At 52.3% G+C, this 19,946-nt stretch overlaps 1 protein-coding gene across 4 annotated transcripts in view; it reads right to left on the bottom strand.

Annotated features, from left to right (window-relative positions):
- Positions 1–231: 231 nt before the first annotated feature.
- LOC106906042 (NACHT, LRR and PYD domains-containing protein 3-like) overlaps positions 232–19,946 on the bottom strand; it is a 39,366-nt gene continuing 19,651 nt past the window's right edge. For 2 of the 4 annotated variants that reach the window (XM_014971123.2, XM_088006721.1), the window contains exons 11-14: positions 4,182–4,438; positions 3,980–4,096; positions 3,769–3,910; positions 232–2,754 (exon numbers count right to left, since the gene is read on the bottom strand). In XM_014971123.2, the coding sequence (XP_014826609.2) occupies positions 2,438–2,754; positions 3,769–3,910; positions 3,980–4,096; positions 4,182–4,438 (833 nt within the window). In that variant the 3' untranslated portion in view covers positions 232–2,437. Of the gene's footprint in view, positions 2,792–2,996; positions 3,346–3,768; positions 3,911–3,979; positions 4,097–4,181; positions 4,439–19,946 lie in introns of those variants that run through there. The other 2 variants (XM_088006726.1, XM_088006733.1) reach the window with 2 other exon arrangements.

Genomic DNA, 19,946 nt, shown 5'->3' with positions numbered 1-19,946 from the left:
ACGTCTCTAAACCATATTAATTTTGTAGTTAGTGCTTTAAATTCAATACCTTGTCCTCTTTTCTGGGACCTTTTGTATTTAATTATCAAAATAAAAATATTTAATGGCTTTTAACTATTTTAGTAACTTTTATCATTTTTAATGTCAAGTTTTTTGGCCTCTTCAAACCGCCTCAGCTTCTGCCCAAACTTGAAAAGGCTTTCTTCCTCCAAAGAGACGCAAAAACTCATCTCAGTGACATTTTTTTATTTATCTTTTCTTTTGTCTTTAAATTACTTCAGTTTACAATACAAGACCACCATGATTTTGTCTGAGTGGTCAGAGTAGACAGAGAGGTCACCAAGCAGGCTGAAAACCTACAAACAAATGAACCAAAATAAATTACAAATCACAATGAGCTAATTAAGCAGTTTACCGACACAATCTATATTTAAGTCAACAATGAGTGAATACACAAACTACATTCCAAACATAAGAACTCATCTCATCAATAAGGTTAATTTGGTCTTCTGGATGCAGATGAAATGATTTAAACTGTGCATAATGTTCAATTCCTACCAGGGTGCCTTTGTGGAAGCTTGAAGCCGAGGTTCTTTGTCTGTAGAGATCATTCTGAGCACAGGTGTGCAAAGTTACCTTATGGGCTTCTGAAGGCTTGAGTGAGAGAGATGGGTGCGCTTGATTCTCTCTGCTGCATGTGCCAGTTGGGTGGAGATAGCAAATGCACCCACAAATGCACCATTTGCTGTTTTAACTTGACATTTAATAAGCACAAATAAAATATATTTTAACATTTAAGCATCTTAGCTTTAAACAATATCCATTGTTTCCATAGAACAACATTTTACATCTTGCATAAACTCTATTCTTGATATAAAACTGAAAAAGGCGCAATGCTCCTTTAATTCTGTGCCTCGGTACTGAGGTTCACATATATTCTATAGATATGGTTTATCTGTTATTTTCCAACAGACCCATAAAGAACATCACATTTATAAAATAAAGAAACCAGAACAATGTCCTTTGAGTGAAAACTCTCTCAAAAAGTGCAAAACACAAGTCCAAATAAACTCCGCTGTCCTTCAGCTAGCTCCTCAGCTAGCTCATACACTTGTAGAAATCCGCTAGCATTAGCTCCAATTAGCCTTCATGAACAAGTGAAAACTAATATATATGCATAAAACACATTTCTACTGACCTAATGTGTGAAACAGACGAGACACACGTTGAGCTTCCTTCACATTCAATCGGAAGATTTCTTCTTCTTGTGCGCTCAATCTTCTCTATGCCGCCAACGCGGCAGCGCCCCTAGTGGTTGTGTGTGGAATTGCATAGGACTAACTAAAGTTACACTAAAGAACTTATTACAATGAGGAAATTAAAGATACAAAAATAAAAATTATGTTGGGTGCCTATTTTCTTTTTTATTGTTTTTATATAGACTAATAACTTATTTTTCACCCCTCTACAAAAGCTGCTGCTCAGCTTATCTCTGTCTGAAATGAACATTTCTTTCCATCCATTTTCTGTACACCCTTGTCCCTTAGTGGGGTCAGAAGGTGCTGGTGCCTCTCCAGCTAACGTTCCAGGCAAGAGGCGGGGTCACCTGGACAGGTCGCCAGTCTGTTGCAGGGCAACACAGACAGACAGGACAAACAACCATGCACACACACACACACACACACACACACACCTAGGGGGAATTTGGAGAGGCCAATTAACCTGACAGTCATGGTTTTGGACTGTGGGAGGAAACCGGAGTACCCAGAGAGAACCCACCATGCACAGGGAGAACATGGAGACTCCATGCAGAAAGACCGGGCCGGGAATTGAACCCAGATGCAATTTCCACTGAATGTGCACAGAATTTTTTTTTCTTTATTGTTAAGCTGCAAACAGTGTGCTTTCCTTCTCTATTTTCCATAAATGTGGAACTGCCTATGCAATAAGTTTTATATATTTTCCTAGTCCTAAAGCTTTGTTTTCATTTGTTCTAAAATCTACATGTGAAAGTAAAATTATGGAAGATTTACCCATAAAATACGTTAACTTAAAATAAATGCCATTTATAAGTGATGCAGTTAGCAGGACGTCATTAGACAGAAAACTTTTTCTCTGAAATTGATGCGTTGTTTGATAACTAGGATGAACTGGAATGTAAGTTTGTTTAGATTGAAATTGTTGCTATTTAAAAAAATGACACTGAATTGACTGAAAAGGAACGAAGAGAGTACAGAGCCCTGTGGTTCTCCTCTGCTGCTGACCACCTGGTCAGTCACACGGTCCTACATAAAACACCAAAAAATCACCAAAATACTCTCAGATTGCAAAGCCTACATTTGGGAATCAAATCATCGTTTCAATGTCCCTCTGTCCAGTTCCTCAGATCTCTGTCCAGTTCTGCCTGGTTCTGTCCAGTTCTGCCTGGTTCTGCCCGTCACAGTAAGCCCAGTTCGCTGCTCAGATACGGGTCGTTGGAGCAGAGGGCAGAAGTCATTCTGGAGCTGGCCTCCGCTCCCTTCTTCCTCACCGTGTCAATCAGCTCTCGGGCTTTTTCTGCTCTGGGTTTGGTTCTGATCTGGTCCGCCTCAGCGTCTGATATCACCCTGCAGTGCTGCAGCTCGTCCAGCAGCTTGTCCAGAACCGGGTTGGACACGTGATCGATGAAGTCCGGCCGGACGCTTCTCAGCTTCTCCTCTGCTGACAAACTTTCCCCGAGTCGCCTTTGGACCGCCGGATCAGGAGAGGCTGGAGCTGGAGACGGAAACGAGACGACAGGAAGCAGGAACATCTAGAAATATATAGAAACATCTAGAATCATCTAGAAACATCCAGAAATATACAGAATCATCCAGAAACATCTAGAAGTATCCAACTCTGAGTTTCCACTGGAATATTACAAACATCTCTAAACATCAGAATGTGATGAAAAAGTTTTCTGTCCCTCAGTTCAGAAAGTAAAAGTTATCCGTTACATAGATCTATAACACACAGAGTGAATGATTTCCCAGCTTTATTTCTTGTAATGTTGATGACAGAGAATGAAAACCCAAAATGAAATTTATCAGAACATTAGAATATTGCATCAGATCAATAAAATATGATACTTTAAACAGAAATGTCAGGTTTCTTAAAGCTGGGAACGTTTCTCTGCTGTCAGTCTGGGCTCCTTCTACTTCCTGCATCACTGCAGCATGGCATGGAGACCAGCCTCAGGTTCTGCTGAGGTTCTGGAAACCCAGCATGCTCTGACAGAACCTTCAGCTCATCTTCATCGTCGGTTACTTTGTCTCTTCTTCCTCTAATTCTCCACAGATTCTATGAGGTTCTGGTCAGGAGAGTTTGCTGGCCAATCAAAATAAAATACTCCTCAGAATAAAAATAAGATTTTCTTCTTTAAGAGCATTTCTAACAAGCTGTGGATTCAACCATATTTATTCATGATGCTGAAAAGTTAAAAACATTCATTGTCAGAATTCAAAGATTCAGGATAAATGATGTGATTATCCTGCAAATCCAGCTAAGGACCAGCAGGGGGCAGACTTTCTATAAAAACAGCTGAATGTTGAAACCAAACAGCTTCAGCTGGGTTTTCTTTACTGTTTTTCAGTTCATATCAAGATTTCTTCTGTCTGTGCCAACACACACCTAATATACATTAAACTGAGTTATTATAATAAATCCTGATTCTTCTGTCCGTTTCTCCTGCAGGCAGCTGAAGCGAACAGCATGAAGCCTCTACATTAAGCTAGCAGATGGTTTGTGTACCTGGCAGGTGCAGGGCGTAGTCCCAGACGTTTTCCTCTTCCGGACTCCGGACCATCACAGTCACGTCCTCCGTTCTCGTCGGCAGTGTGATCTCAAACGTGGCGTGGTAATTTGGTCCGTAGTTCTCAAAGAACTGAGCTGTCTGCAAGAAGACGGGAATCTTACTGAGTATTTTAGCTCCGAGTGAGCAGATGGCGGGTCAGAAACTGACTTTGGGTTGGATGGTGAGGCCCGCCGGGTCGCTGTGGAGGCGGTAGGTTTTCCCTTTGTAGAAGGAGCAGAAGGACGGAGCCGGGATGAACTTGGAGCCGGTGTGCTGCTCTTTCACCTTCAAACCAGAACCATTTGTTAATTTTAAAAGAAACAACCTGGATCAGCTTTATCCTCTTTAAGTTATCGGGCTAAAGCTTCACATCGGGCAGAGGAACGTTGCTGGGCAGCAGAATCACACTGAGGATGCTGAGAGGTCGCTGCAGCCGTCTCAGGAACAGCAGAACTTGGCCCCGAATCGGCTTGGTCAGGAACTTCTTGATCCGGTCCAACACGACGCCGAAGCCAGAGAGATGCGAGACGCTCACCACCACATGGGTTTCTGTGACCTTCAGCGGCGGAATGACGCTCATCCCATCATCAGTGATGTGGCCGACCAAGAGGCAGTCAGGCAGCAGGGCTGTGGGGTGACAGAAGCACAGGTCCATTAGAGAGGAACTGGAGGAACTGGAGGAACCAAAGGAACCAGAGAAACCAGAGGAACCAGAGGAACCAAAGGAACCAGAGGAACTGGAGGAACCAAAGGACCTGGAGGGAACAGAGGAACCAAAGGAACTGGAGGAACCAGAGGAACCAAAAGAACTGGAGAGAACAGAGGAACTGGAGGAACCAGAGGAACCAAAGGAACCAAAGAAAACAGAGGAACCAAAGGAACCAGAGAAAACAAAGGAACCAATGGAACTGGAGGAACCAGAGGAACCAAAGGAACCAGAGGAACTGGAGGAACCAGAGAAACCAGAGGAACCAAAGGAACCAGAGAAACCAGAGGAACCAGAGGAACCAGAGGAACCGGAGGAACCAGAGGAACCAGAGGAACCAGAGGAACCGGAGGAACCAGAGGAACCGGAGGAACCAGAGGAACCAGAGCAACCGGAGGAACCGGAGGAACCAGAGGAACCGGAGGAACCGGAGGAACCAGAGGAACCGGAGGAACCGGAGGAACCGGAGGAACCGGAGGAACCGGAGAAACCGGAGGAACCAGAGGAACCAGAGAAACCAGAGGAACCAAAGGAACCAAAGGAACCAGAGGAACCGGAGGAACCAGAGGAACCGGAGGAACCAGAGGAACCGGAGGAACCGGAGGAACCAGAGGAACCAGAGAAACCAGAGGAACCAAAGGAACCAGAGGAACCGGAGGAACCAGAGGAACCGGAGGAACCAGAGGAACCAGAGGAACCGGAGGAACCGGAGGAACCAGAGGAACCAGAGAAACCAAAGGAACCAGAGGAACCGGAGGAACCAGAGGAACCAGAGAAACCAGAGGAACCGGAGGAACCAGAGGAACCGGAGGAACCAGAGGAACCAGAGGAACCAGAGGAACCGGAGGAACCGGAGGAACCGGAGGAACCAGAGGAACCAGAGGAACCGGAGGAACCAGAGGAACCGGAGGAACCAGAGGAACCAGAGAAACCAGAGGAACCAAAGGAACCAAAGGAACCAGAGGAACCAGAGGAACCAGAGGAACCGGAGAAACCAGAGGAACCAAAGGAACCAGAGGAACCGGAGGAACCAGAGGAACCAGAGAAACCAGAGGAACCAGAGGAACCAGAGGAACCAGAGGAACCGGAGGAACCGGAGGAACCAGAGGAACCGGAGGAACCAGAGGAACCAGAGAAACCAGAGGAACCAAAGGAACCAGAGGAACCGGAGGAACCAGAGAAACCAGAGGAACCAAAGGAACCAAAGGAACCAGAGGAACCAGAGGAACCGGAGGAACCGGAGGAACCGGAGGAACCAGAGGAACCAGAGAAACCAGAGGAACCAAAGGAACCAGAGGAACCGGAGGAACCAGAGGAACCGGAGGAACCAGAGGAACCAGAGGAACCGGAGGAACCGGAGGAACCAGAGGAACCAGAGAAACCAAAGGAACCAGAGGAACCGGAGGAACCAGAGGAACCAGAGAAACCAGAGGAACCGGAGGAACCAGAGGAACCAGAGAAACCAGAGGAACCAAAGGAACCAAAGGAACCAGAGGAACCGGAGGAACCAGAGAAACCAGAGGAACCAGAGGAACCGGAGAAACCAGAGGAACCAAAGGAACCAGAGGAACCGGAGGAACCAGAGGAACCAGAGAAACCAGAGGAACCAGAGGAACCAGAGGAACCAGAGGAACTGGAGGAACCAGAGGAACCAGAGGAACCAGAGGAACCGGAGGAACCGGAGAAACAAGAGGAACCAAAGGAACCAAAGGAACCAGAGGAACTGGAGGAACCAGAGAAACCAGAGGAACCAGAGGAACTGGAGAAACCAGAGGAACCAAAGGAACCAGAGGAACCGGAGGAACCAGAGGAACCAGAGAAACCAGAGGAACCAGAGGAACCGGAGGAACCAGAGGAACCAGAGAAACCAGAGGAACCAAAGGAACCAAAGGAACCAGAGGAACCAGAGGAACCGGAGGAACCAGAGGAACCGGAGGAACCAGAGGAACCAGAGAAACCAGAGGAACCAAAGGAACCAGAGGAACCGGAGGAACCAGAGGAACCGGAGGAACCAGAGGAACCAGAGGAACCGGAGGAACCGGAGGAACCAGAGGAACCAGAGAAACCAAAGGAACCAGAGGAACCGGAGGAACCAGAGGAACCAGAGAAACCAGAGGAACCGGAGGAACCAGAGGAACCGGAGGAACCAGAGGAACCAGAGGAACCAGAGGAACCGGAGGAACCAGAGGAACCGGAGGAACCAGAGGGACCAGAGGAACCGGAGGAACCAGAGGAACCGGAGGAACCAGAGGAACCAGAGAAACCAGAGGAACCAAAGGAACCAAAGGAACCAGAGGAACCGGAGGAACCAGAGAAACCAGAGGAACCGGAGGAACCGGAGAAACCAGAGGAACCAAAGGAACCAGAGGAACCGGAGGAACCAGAGGAACCAGAGAAACCAGAGGAACCAGAGGAACCGGAGGAACCAGAGGAACTGGAGGAACCAGAGGAACTGGAGGAACCAGAGGAACCAGAGGAACCAGAGGAACCGGAGGAACCAGAGAAACAAGAGGAACCGGAGGAACCAGAGGAACCGGAGGAACCAGAGGAACCAGAGAAACCAGAGGAACCAAAGGAACCAAAGGAACCAGAGGAACCGGAGGAACCAGAGAAACCAGAGGAACCGGAGGAACCGGAGAAACCAGAGGAACCAAAGGAACCAGAGGAACCGGAGGAACCAGAGGAACCAGAGAAACCAGAGGAACCAGAGGAACCGGAGGAACCAGAGGAACTGGAGGAACCAGAGGAACTGGAGGAACCAGAGGAACCAGAGGAACCAGAGGAACCGGAGGAACCAGAGAAACAAGAGGAACCAAAGGAACCAAAGGAACCAGAGGAACTGGAGGAACCAGAGAAACCAGAGGAACCAGAGGAACTGGAGAAACCAGAGGAACCAAAGGAACCAGAGGAACCGGAGGAACCAGAGGAACCAGAGAAACCAGAGGAACCAGAGGAACCGGAGGAACCAGAGGAACCAGAGAAACCAGAGGAACCAAAGGAACCAAAGGAACCAGAGGAACCAGAGGAACCGGAGGAACCAGAGGAACCGGAGGAACCAGAGGAACCAGAGAAACCAGAGGAACCAAAGGAACCAGAGGAACCGGAGGAACCAGAGGAACCGGAGGAACCAGAGGAACCAGAGGAACCAGAGGAACCGGAGGAACCAGAGGAACCGGAGGAACCAGAGGGACCAGAGGAACCGGAGGAACCAGAGGAACCGGAGGAACCAGAGGAACCAGAGAAACCAGAGGAACCAAAGGAACCAAAGGAACCAGAGGAACCGGAGGAACCAGAGAAACCAGAGGAACCGGAGGAACCGGAGAAACCAGAGGAACCAAAGGAACCAGAGGAACCGGAGGAACCAGAGGAACCAGAGAAACCAGAGGAACCAGAGGAACCGGAGGAACCAGAGGAACTGGAGGAACCAGAGGAACCGGAGGAACCAGAGGAACCAGAGGAACCAGAGGAACCGGAGGAACCAGAGAAACAAGAGGAACCAAAGGAACCAAAGGAACCAGAGGAACTGGAGGAACCAGAGAAACCAGAGGAACCAGAGGAACTGGAGAAACCAGAGGAACCAAAGGAACCAGAGGAACCGGAGGAACCAGAGGAACCAGAGAAACCAGAGGAACCAGAGGAACCGGAGGAACCAGAGGAACCAGAGAAACCAGAGGAACCAAAGGAACCAAAGGAACCAGAGGAACCAGAGGAACCGGAGGAACCAGAGGAACCGGAGGAACCAGAGGAACCAGAGAAACCAGAGGAACCAAAGGAACCAGAGGAACCGGAGGAACCAGAGGAACCGGAGGAACCAGAGGAACCAGAGGAACCAGAGGAACCGGAGGAACCAGAGGAACCAGAGAAACCAAAGGAACCAGAGGAACCGGAGGAACCAGAGGAACCAGAGAAACCAGAGGAACCGGAGGAACCAGAGGAACCGGAGGAACCAGAGGAACCAGAGGAACCAGAGGAACCGGAGGAACCAGAGGAACCGGAGGAACCAGAGGAACCGGAGGAACCAGAGGAACCAGAGGAACCGGAGGAACCAGAGGAACCGGAGGAACCAGAGGAACCAGAGGAACCGGAGGAACCAGAGGAACCAGAGAAACCAGAGGAACCAAAGGAACCAAAGGAACCAGAGGAACCGGAGGAACCAGAGAAACCAGAGGAACCAGAGGAACCGGAGAAACCAGAGGAACCAAAGGAACCAGAGGAACCGGAGGAACCAGAGGAACCAGAGAAACCAGAGGAACCAGAGGAACCGGAGGAACCAGAGGAACTGGAGGAACCAGAGGAACCAGAGGAACCAGAGGAACCGGAGGAACCAGAGAAACCAGAGGAACCAAAGGAACCAAAGGAACCAGAGGAACTGGAGGAACCAGAGGAACCAGAGAAACCGGAGGAACCAGAGGAACTGGAGGAACCAGAGGAACTGGATCAACCAGAGGAACCAAAGGAACCAGAGGAACCGGAGGAACCAGAGAAACCAGAGGAACCGGAGGAACCAGAGGAACCGGAGGAACCAGAGGAACCGGAGGAACCAGAGGAACCAGAGAAACCAGAGGAACCAAAGGAACCAGAGGAACCAGAGGAACCAGAGAAACCAGAGGAACCAGAGGAACTGGAGGAACCAGAGGAACTGGAGGAACCAGAGGAACCAAAGGAACCAGAGGAACCGGAGGAACCAGAGAAACCAGAGGAACCAAAGGAACCAGAGAAACCAGAGGAACCAGAGGAACCAGAGGAACCGGAGGAACCAGAGGAACCAGAGGAACCAGAGGAACCGGAGGAACCAGAGGAACCGGAGGAACCGGAGGAACCAGAGCAACCGGAGGAACCGGAGGAACCAGAGGAACCGGAGGAACCGGAGGAACCAGAGGAACCAGAGGAACCGGAGGAACCGGAGGAACCGGAGGAACCGGAGGAACCGGAGAAACCGGAGGAACCAGAGGAACCAGAGAAACCAGAGGAACCAAAGGAACCAAAGGAACCAGAGGAACCGGAGGAACCAGAGGAACCGGAGGAACCAGAGGAACCGGAGGAACCAGAGGAACCAGAGAAACCAGAGGAACCAAAGGAACCAGAGGAACCGGAGGAACCAGAGGAACCGGAGGAACCAGAGGAACCAGAGGAACCAGAGGAACCGGAGGAACCGGAGGAACCAGAGGAACCAGAGAAACCAAAGGAACCAGAGGAACCGGAGGAACCAGAGGAACCAGAGAAACCAGAGGAACCGGAGGAACCAGAGGAACCGGAGGAACCAGAGGAACCAGAGGAACCAGAGGAACCGGAGGAACCAGAGGAACCGGAGGAACCAGAGGAACCAGAGGAACCGGAGGAACCAGAGGAACCGGAGGAACCAGAGGAACCAGAGAAACCAGAGGAACCAAAGGAACCAAAGGAACCAAAGGAACCAGAGGAACTGGAGGAACCAGAGAAACCAGAGGAACCAGAGGAACCGGAGAAACCAGAGGAACCAAAGGAACCAGAGGAACCGGAGGAACCAGAGGAACCAGAGAAACCAGAGGAACCAGAGGAACCGGAGGAACCAGAGGAACTGGAGGAACCAGAGGAACCAGAGGAACCAGAGGAACCGGAGGAACCAGAGAAACAAGAGGAACCAAAGGAACCAAAGGAACCAGAGGAACTGGAGGAACCAGAGAAACCAGAGGAACCAGAGGAACTGGAGAAACCAGAGGAACCAAAGGAACCAGAGGAACCGGAGGAACCAGAGGAACCAGAGAAACCAGAGGAACCAGAGGAACCGGAGGAACCAGAGGAACCAGAGAAACCAGAGGAACCAAAGGAACCAAAGGAACCAGAGGAACCGGAGGAACCAGAGGAACCGGAGGAACCAGAGGAACCAGAGAAACCAGAGGAACCAAAGGAACCAGAGGAACCAAAGGAACCAGAGGAACCGGAGGAACCAGAGGAACCGGAGGAACCAGAGGAACCAGAGGAACCGGAGGAACCGGAGGAACCAGAGGAACCAGAGAAACCAAAGGAACCGGAGGAACCGGAGGAACCGGAGGAACCAGAGAAACCAGAGGAACCGGAGGAACCAGAGGAACCGGAGGAACCAGAGGAACCAGAGGAACCAGAGGAACCGGAGGAACCAGAGGAACCGGAGGAACCAGAGGAACCAGAGGAACCGGAGGAACCAGAGGAACCGGAGGAACCAGAGGAACCAGAGAAACCAGAGGAACCAAAGGAACCAAAGGAACCAGAGGAACTGGAGGAACCAGAGAAACCAGAGGAACCGGAGGAACCGGAGAAACCAGAGGAACCAAAGGAACCAGAGGAACCGGAGGAACCAGAGGAACCAGAGAAACCAGAGGAACCAGAGGAACCGGAGGAACCAGAGGAACTGGAGGAACCAGAGGAACTGGAGGAACCAGAGAAACCAGAGGAACCAGAGGAACTGGAGAAACCAGAGGAACCAAAGGAACCAGAGGAACCGGAGGAACCAGAGGAACCAGAGAAACCAGAGGAACCAGAGGAACCGGAGGAACCAGAGAAACCAGAGGAACCAAAGGAACCAGAGGAACCAGAGGAACCGGAGGAACCGGAGGAACCGGAGGAACCGGAGGAACCAGAGAAACCAGAGGAACCAAAGGAACCAGAGGAACCGGAGGAACCAGAGGAACCGGAGGAACCAGAGGAACCAGAGGAACCAGAGGAACCGGAGGAACCAGAGGAACCAGAGAAACCAAAGGAACCAGAGGAACCGGAGGAACCAGAGGAACCAGAGGAACCGGAGGAACCAGAGGAACCGGAGGAACCAGAGGAACCAGAGGAACCAGAGGAACCGGAGGAACCAGAGGAACCGGAGGAACCAGAGGAACCAGAGGAACCGGAGGAACCAGAGAAACCAGAGGAACCAGAGGAACCGGAGAAACCAGAGGAACCAAAGGAACCAGAGGAACCGGAGGAACCAGAGGAACCAGAGAAACCAGAGGAACCAGAGGAACCGGAGGAACCAGAGGAACTGGAGGAACCGGAGGAACCGGAGGAACCAGAGGAACTGGAGGAACCAGAGGAACCAGAGGAACCGGAGGAACCAGAGAAACCAGAGGAACCAAAGGAACCAAAGGAACCAGAGGAACTGGAGGAACCAGAGAAACCAGAGGAACCAGAGGAACTGGAGAAACCAGAGGAACCAAAGGAACCAGAGGAACCGGAGGAACCAGAGGAACCGGAGAAACCAGAGGAACCAGAGGAACCGGAGGAACCGGAGGAACCGGAGGAACCAGAGGAACCAGAGGAACCAGAGGAACCGGAGGAACCAGAGGAACCAAAGGAACCAGAGGAACCAAAGGAACCAGAGGAACTGGAGGAACCAGAGGAACTGGAGGAACCAGAGAAACCAGAGGAACCAGAGGAACCGGAGGAACCAGAGGAACCGGAGGAACCAGAGAAACCAGAGGAACCAGAGGAACTGGAGGAACCAGAGGAACTCGAGGAACCAGAGAAACCAGAGGAACCAAAGGAACCAGAGGAACTGGAGGAACCAGAGGAACCAGAGAAACCGGAGGAACCAGAGGAACTGGAGGAACCAGAGGAACTGGATCAACCAGAGGAACCAAAGGAACCAGAGGAACCGGAGGAACCAGAGAAACCAGAGGAACCGGAGGAACCAGAGGAACCGGAGGAACCAGAGGAACCGGAGGAACCAGAGGAACCAGAGAAACCAGAGGAACCAAAGGAACCAGAGGAACCAGAGGAACCAGAGAAACCAGAGGAACCAGAGGAACTGGAGGAACCAGAGGAACTGGAGGAACCAGAGGAACTGGAGGAACCAAAGGAACCAGAGGAACCGGAGGAACCAGAGAAACCAGAGGAACCAAAGGAACCAGAGGAACCAGAGGAACCAGTGAAACCAGAGGAACCAGAGGAACTGGAGGAACCAGAGGAACTGGAGGAACCAGAGAAACCAGAGGAACCAAAGGAACCAGAGGAACCGGAGGAACCAGAGGAACCAGAGAAACCAGAGGAACCAAAGGAACCAGAGGAACTGGAGGAACCAGAGAAACCAGAGGAACCAGAGGAACCAGAGGAACCGGAGGAACCGGAGGAACCAGAGGAACCGGAGAAACCGGAGGAACCAGAGGAACCAGAGAAACCAGAGGAACTGGAGGAACCAGAGAAACCAGAGTAACCAAAGGAACCAGAGGAACTGGAGGAACCAGAGGAACCAGAGAAACCAGAGGAACCAGAGGAACCAGAGGAACCAGAGGAACCGGAGGAACCAGAGAAACCAGAGGAACCAAAGGAACCAGAGGAACCGGAGGAACCAGAGGAACCAGAGGAACCAGAGGAACCGGAGGAACTGGAGGAACCAGAGGAACCAAAGGAACCAGAGGAACCAGAGAAACCAGAGGAACCAGAGGAACCAGAGGAACCGGAGGAACCAGAGGAACCAGAGAAACCAGAGGAACCAAAGGAACCAGAGGAACCAGAGGAACCAAAGGAACCAGAGGAACCGGAGGAACCAGAGAAACCAGAGGAACCAAAGGAACCAAAGGAACCAGAGGAACCGGAGGAACCAGAGGAACCGGAGGAACCAGAGGAACCGGAGGAACCAGAGGAACCAGAGAAACCAGAGGAACCAAAGGAACCAGAGGAACCGGAGGAACCAGAGGAACCAGAGGAACCGGAGGAACCAGAGGAACCAGAGGAACCGGAGGAACCGGAGGAACCAGAGGAACCAGAGAAACCAGAGAAACCGGAGGAACCGGAGGAACCAGAGGAACCAGAGAAACCAGAGGAACCAGAGGAACCAGAGGAACCGGAGGAACCAGAGGAACCAGAGGAACCGGAGGAACCGGAGGAACCGGAGGAACCAGAGGAACCAGAGGAACCAGAGAAACCAGAGGAACCAGAGGAACCGGAGGAACCAGAGGAACCGGAGGAACCAGAGGAACCAGAGAAACCAGAGGAACTGGAGGAACCAGAGGAACCAGAGAAACCAGAGGAACCAGAGGAACTGGAGGAACCAGAGGAACCAGAGGAACTGGAGGAACCAGAGGAACCAGAGGAACTGGAGGAACCAGAGAAACCAGAGGAACCAGAGAAACCAGAGGAACTGGAGGAACCAGAGGAACCAGAGAAACCAGAGGAACCAGAGGAACTGGAGGAACCAGAGGAACCAGAGGAACCGGAGGAACCAGAGGAACCAGAGGAACTGGAGGAACCAGAGAAACCAGAGGAACCAGAGAAACCAGAGGAACCAAAGGAACCAGAGGAACCAGAGGAACCAGAGAAACCAGAGGAACCAGAGGAACTGGAGGAACCAGAGGAACCGGAGGAACCAGAGGAACCAGAGAAACCAGAGGAACCGGAGGAACCAGAGGAACCAGAGAAACCAGAGGAACCAGAGGAACCAGAGAAACCAGAGGAACCAGAGGAACTGGAGGAACCAGAGAAACCAGAGGAACCAAAGGAACCAGAGGAACTGGAGGAACCAGTGAAACCAGAGGAACCAGAGGAACTGGAGGAACCAGAGGAACTGGAGGAACCAGAGGTACTGGAGGAACCAGAGAAACCAGAGGAACCGGAGGAACTGGAGGAACCAGAGGAACCGGAGGAACCAGAGGAACCAGAGGAACCAGAGGAACTGGAGGAACCAGAGGAACTGGAGGAACCAGAGGAACTGGAGGAACCAGAGAAACCAGAGGAACCAAAGGAACCAGAGGAACCAAAGGAACCAGAGGAACTGGAGGAACCAGAGGAACTGGAGGAACCAGAGGAACCAGAGAAACCAGAGGAACCAGAGGAACCAAAGGAACCAGAGGAACGGGAGGAACGGGAGGAACCAGAGGAACCAGAGGAACCGGAGGAACCAGAGGAACCAGAGAAACCAGAGGAACCAGAGGAACCGGAGGAACCAGAGGAACTGGAGGAACCAGAGGAACCAGAGGAACCGGAGGAACCAGAGAAACAAGAGGAACCAAAGGAACCAAAGGAACCAGAGGAACTGGAGAAACCAGAGGAACCAAAGGAACCAGAGGAACCGGAGGAACCAGAGGAACCAGAGAAACCAGAGGAACCAGAGGAACCGGAGGAACCAGAGGAACCATAGAAACCAGAGGAACCAAAGGAACCAAAGGAACCAGAGGAACCAGAGGAACCGGAGGAACCAGAGGAACCGGAGGAACCAGAGGAACCAGAGAAACCAGAGGAACCAAAGGAACCAGAGGAACCGGAGGAACCAGAGGAACCGGAGGAACCAGAGGAACCAGAGGAACCGGAGGAACCAGAGGAACCAGAGGAACCAGAGAAACCAGAGAAACCGGAGGAACCGGAGGAACCAGAGGAACCAGAGGAACCAGAGGAACCAGAGGAACCAGAGGAACCGGAGGAACCAGAGGAACCAGAGGAACCGGAGGAACCGGAGGAACCGGAGGAACCAGAGGAACCAGAGGAACCAGAGAAACCAGAGGAACCAGAGGAACCGGAGGAACCAGAGGAACCAGAGAAACCAGAGGAACTGGAGGAACCAGAGGAACCAGAGAAACCAGAGGAACCAGAGGAACTGGAGGAACCAGAGGAACCAGAGGAACTGGAGGAACCAGAGGAACCAGAGGAACTGGAGGAACCAGAGAAACCAGAGGAACCAGAGAAACCAGAGGAACTGGAGGAACCAGAGGAACCAGAGAAACCAGAGGAACCAGAGGAACTGGAGGAACCAGAGGAACCAGAGGAACCGGAGGAACCAGAGGAACCAGAGGAACTGGAGGAACCAGAGAAACCAGAGGAACCAGAGAAACCAGAGGAACCAAAGGAACCAGAGGAACCAGAGGAACCAGAGAAACCAGAGGAACCAGAGGAACTGGAGGAACCAGAGGAACCGGAGGAACCAGAGGAACCAGAGAAACCAGAGGAACCGGAGGAACCAGAGGAACCAGAGAAACCAGAGGAACCAGAGGAACCGGAGGAACCAGAGAAACCAGAGGAACCAAAGGAACCAAAGGAACCAGAGGAACTGGAGGAACCAGAGAAACCAGAGGAACCAGAGGAACTGGAGAAACCAGAGGAACCAAAGGAACCAGAGGAACCGGAGGAACCAGAGGAACCAGAGAAACCAGAGGAACCAGAGGAACCGGAGGAACCAGAGGAACCGGAGGAACCAGAGGAACCAGAGGAACCAGAGGAACCGGAGGAACCAGAGGAACCAGAGAAACCAGAGGAACCAGAGGAACCGGAGGAACCAGAGGAACCGGAGGAACCAGAGGAACCAGAGGAACCAGAGGAACCGGAGGAACCAGAGGAACCAAAGGAACCAGAGGAACCAAAGGAACCAGAGGAACTGGAGGAACCAGAGGAACTGGAGGAACCAGAGAAACCAGAGGAACCAGAGGAACCGGAGGAACCAGAGGAACCGGAGGAACCAGAGAAACCAGAGGAACCAGAGGAACTGGAGGAACTAGAGGAACCAGAGGAACCGGAGGAACCAGAGAAACAAGAGGAACCAAAGGAACCAAAGGAACCAGAGGAACTGGAGAAACCAGAGGAACCAAAGGAACCAGAGGAACCGGAGGAACCAGAGGAACCAGAGAAACCAGAGGAACCAGAGGAACCGGAGGAACCAGAGGAACCATAGAAACCAGAGGAACCAAAGGAACCAAAGGAACCAGAGGAACCAGAGGAACCGGAGGAACCAGAGGAACCGGAGGAACCAGAGGAACCAGAGAAACCAGAGGAACCAAAGGAACCAGAGGAACCGGAGGAACCAGAGGAACCGGAGGAACCAGAGGAACCAGAGGAACCGGAGGAACCGGAGGAACCAGAGGAACCAGAGAAACCAAAGGAACCAGAGGAACCGGAGGAACCAGAGGAACCAGAGAAACCAGAGGAACCGGAGGAACCAGAGGAACCGGAGGAACCAGAGGAACCAGAGGAACCAGAGGAACCGGAGGAACCAGAGGAACCGGAGGAACCAGAGGAACCAGAGGAACCGGAGGAACCAGAGGAACCGGAGGAACCAGAGGAACCAGAGAAACCAGAGGAACCAAAGGAACCAAAGGAACCAGAGGAACTGGAGGAACCAGAGAAACCAGAGGAACCGGAGGAACCGGAGAAACCAGAGGAACCAAAGGAACCAGAGGAACCGGAGGAACCAGAGGAACCAGAGAAACCAGAGGAACCAGAGGAACCGGAGGAACCAGAGGAACTGGAGGAACCAGAGGAACCAGAGGAACCAGAGGAACCGGAGGAACCAGAGAAACAAGAGGAACCAAAGGAACCAAAGGAACCAGAGGAACTGGAGGAACCAGAGAAACCAGAGGAACCAGAGGAACTGGAGAAACCAGAGGAACCAAAGGAACCAGAGGAACCGGAGGAACCAGAGGAACCAGAGAAACCAGAGGAACCAGAGGAACCGGAGGAACCAGAGGAACCAGAGAAACCAGAGGAACCAAAGGAACCAAAGGAACCAGAGGAACCAGAGGAACCGGAGGAACCAGAGGAACCGGAGGAACCAGAGGAACCAGAGAAACCAGAGGAACCAAAGGAACCAGAGGAACCGGAGGAACCAGAGGAACCGGAGGAACCAGAGGAACCAGAGGAACCAGAGGAACCGGAGGAACCAGAGGAACCAGAGAAACCAAAGGAACCAGAGGAACCGGAGGAACCAGAGGAACCAGAGAAACCAGAGGAACCGGAGGAACCAGAGGAACCGGAGGAACCAGAGGAACCAGAGGAACCGGAGGAACCGGAGGAACCAGAGGAACCGGAGGAACCAGAGGATCCAGAGGAACCGGAGGAACCAGAGGAACCAGAGAAACCAGAGGAACCAAAGGAACCAAAGGAACCAGAGGAACCGGAGGAACCAGAGAAACCAGAGGAACCAGAGGAACCGGAGAAACCAGAGGAACCAAAGGAACCAGAGGAACCGGAGGAACCAGAGGAACCAGAGAAACCAGAGGAACCAGAGGAACCGGAGGAACCAGAGGAACTGGAGGAACCAGAGGAACCAGAGGAACCAGAGGAACCGGAGGAACCAGAGAAACCAGAGGAACCAAAGGAACCAAAGGAACCAGAGGAACTGGAGGAACCAGAGGAACTGGAGGAACCAGAGGAACCAGAGGAACCAGAGGAACCGGAGGAACCAGAGAAACCAGAGGAACCAAAGGAACCAAAGGAACCAGAGGAACTGGAGGAACCAGAGGAACCAGAGGAACTGGAGAAACCAGAGGAACCAAAGGAACCAGAGGAACCGGAGGAACCAGAGGAACCAGAGAAACCAGAGGAACCAGAGGAACCGGAGGAACCAGAGGAACCGGAGGAACCAGAGGAACCAGAGAAACCAGAGGAACCGGAGGAACCAGAGGAACCGGAGGAACCAGAGGAACCAGAGGAACCGGAGGAACCGGAGGAACCAGAGGAACCGGAGGAACCAGAGGATCCAGAGGAACCGGAGGAACCAGAGGAACCAGAGAAACCAGAGGAACCAAAGGAACCAAAGGAACCAGAGGAACCGGAGGAACCAGAGAAACCAGAGGAACCAGAGGAACCGGAGAAACCAGAGGAACCAAAGGAACCAGAGGAACCGGAGGAACCAGAGGAACCAGAGAAACCAGAGGAACCAGAGGAACCGGAGGAACCAGAGGAACTGGAGGAACCAGAGGAACCAGAGGAACCAGAGGAACCGGAGGAACCAGAGAAACCAGAGGAACCAAAGGAACCAAAGGAACCAGAGGAACTGGAGGAACCAGAGAAACCAGAGGAACCAGAGGAACTGGAGAAACCAGAGGAACCAAAGGAACCAGAGGAACCGGAGGAACCAGAGGAACCAGAGAAACCAGAGGAACCAGAGGAACCGGAGGAACCAGAGGAACCGGAGGAACCAGAGGAACCAGAGGAACCAGAGGAACCGGAGGAACCAGAGGAACCAGAGAAACCAGAGGAACCAGAGGAACCGGAGGAACCAGAGGAACCGGAGGAACCAGAGGAACCAGAGGAACCAGAGGAACCGGAGGAACCAGAGGAACCAAAGGAACCAGAGGAACCAAAGGAACCAGAGGAACTGGAGGAACCAGAGGAACTGGAGGAACCAGAGAAACCAGAGGAACCAGAGGAACCGGAGGAACCAGAGGAACCGGAGGAACCAGAGAAACCAGAGGAACCAGAGGAACTGGAGGAACTAGAGGAACTCGAGGAACCAGAGAAACCAGAGGAACCAAAGGAACCAGAGGAACTGGAGGAACCAGAGGAACCAGAGAAACCGGAGGAACCAGAGGAACTGGAGGAACCAGAGGAACTGGATCAACCAGAGGAACCAAAGGAACCAGAGGAACCGGAGGAACCAGAGAAACCAGAGGAACCGGAGGAACCAGAGGAACCGGAGGAACCAGAGGAACCGGAGGAACCAGAGGAACCAGAGAAACCAGAGGAACCAAAGGAACCAGAGGAACCAGAGGAACCAGAGAAACCAGAGGAACCAGAGGAACTGGAGGAACCAGAGGAACTGGAGGAACCAGAGGAACTGGAGGAACCAAAGGAACCAGAGGAACCGGAGGAACCAGAGAAACCAGAGGAACCAAAGGAACCAGAGGAACCAGAGGAACCAGTGAAACCAGAGGAACCAGAGGAACTGGAGGAACCAGAGGAACTGGAGGAACCAGAGAAACCAGAGGAACCAAAGGAACCAGAGGAACCGGAGGAACCAGAGGAACCAGAGATAGCAGAGGAACCAAAGGAACCAGAGGAACTGGAGGAACCAGAGAAACCAGAGGAACCAGAGGAACCAGAGGAACCGGAGGAACCGGAGGAACCGGAGGAACCAGAGGAACCGGAGAAACCGGAGGAACCAGAGGAACCAGAGAAACCAGAGGAACTGGAGGAACCAGAGAAACCAGAGGAACCAAAGGAACCAGAGGAACCGGAGGAACCAGAGGAACCAGAGAAACCAGAGGAACCAGAGGAACCGGAGGAACCAGAGGAACCAGAGAAACCAGAGGAACCAAAGGAACCAGAGGAACCGGAGAAACCGGAGGAACCAGAGGAACCAGAGGAACCAGAGGAACCAGAGGAACCGGAGGAACTGGAGGAACCAGAGGAACCAAAGGAACCAGAGGAACCAGAGAAACCAGAGGAACCAGAGGAACCAGAGGAACCGGAGGAACCAGAGGAACCAGAGAAACCAGAGGAACCAAAGGAACCAGAGGAACCAGAGGAACCAAAGGAACCAGAGGAACCGGAGGAACCAGAGAAACCAGAGGAACCAAAGGAACCAAAGGAACCAGAGGAACCGGAGGAACCAGAGGAACCGGAGGAACCAGAGGAACCGGAGGAACCAGAGGAACCAGAGAAACCAGAGGAACCAAAGGAACCAGAGGAACCGGAGGAACCAGAGGAACCAGAGGAACCGGAGGAACCAGAGGAACCAGAGGAACCAGAGGAACCGGAGGAACCAGAGGAACCAGAGAA

The sequence above is a fragment of the Poecilia mexicana genome, unplaced genomic scaffold (assembly GCF_051168715.1).
Source record: "Poecilia mexicana isolate PSO_F unplaced genomic scaffold, ASM5116871v1 scaffold_1, whole genome shotgun sequence".
Classification (NCBI taxonomy): Eukaryota; Metazoa; Chordata; class Actinopteri; order Cyprinodontiformes; family Poeciliidae; genus Poecilia; species Poecilia mexicana.
Note: the sequence above shows the minus strand (reverse complement) of the source record. Positions and strands in the feature narration are given on the sequence as shown.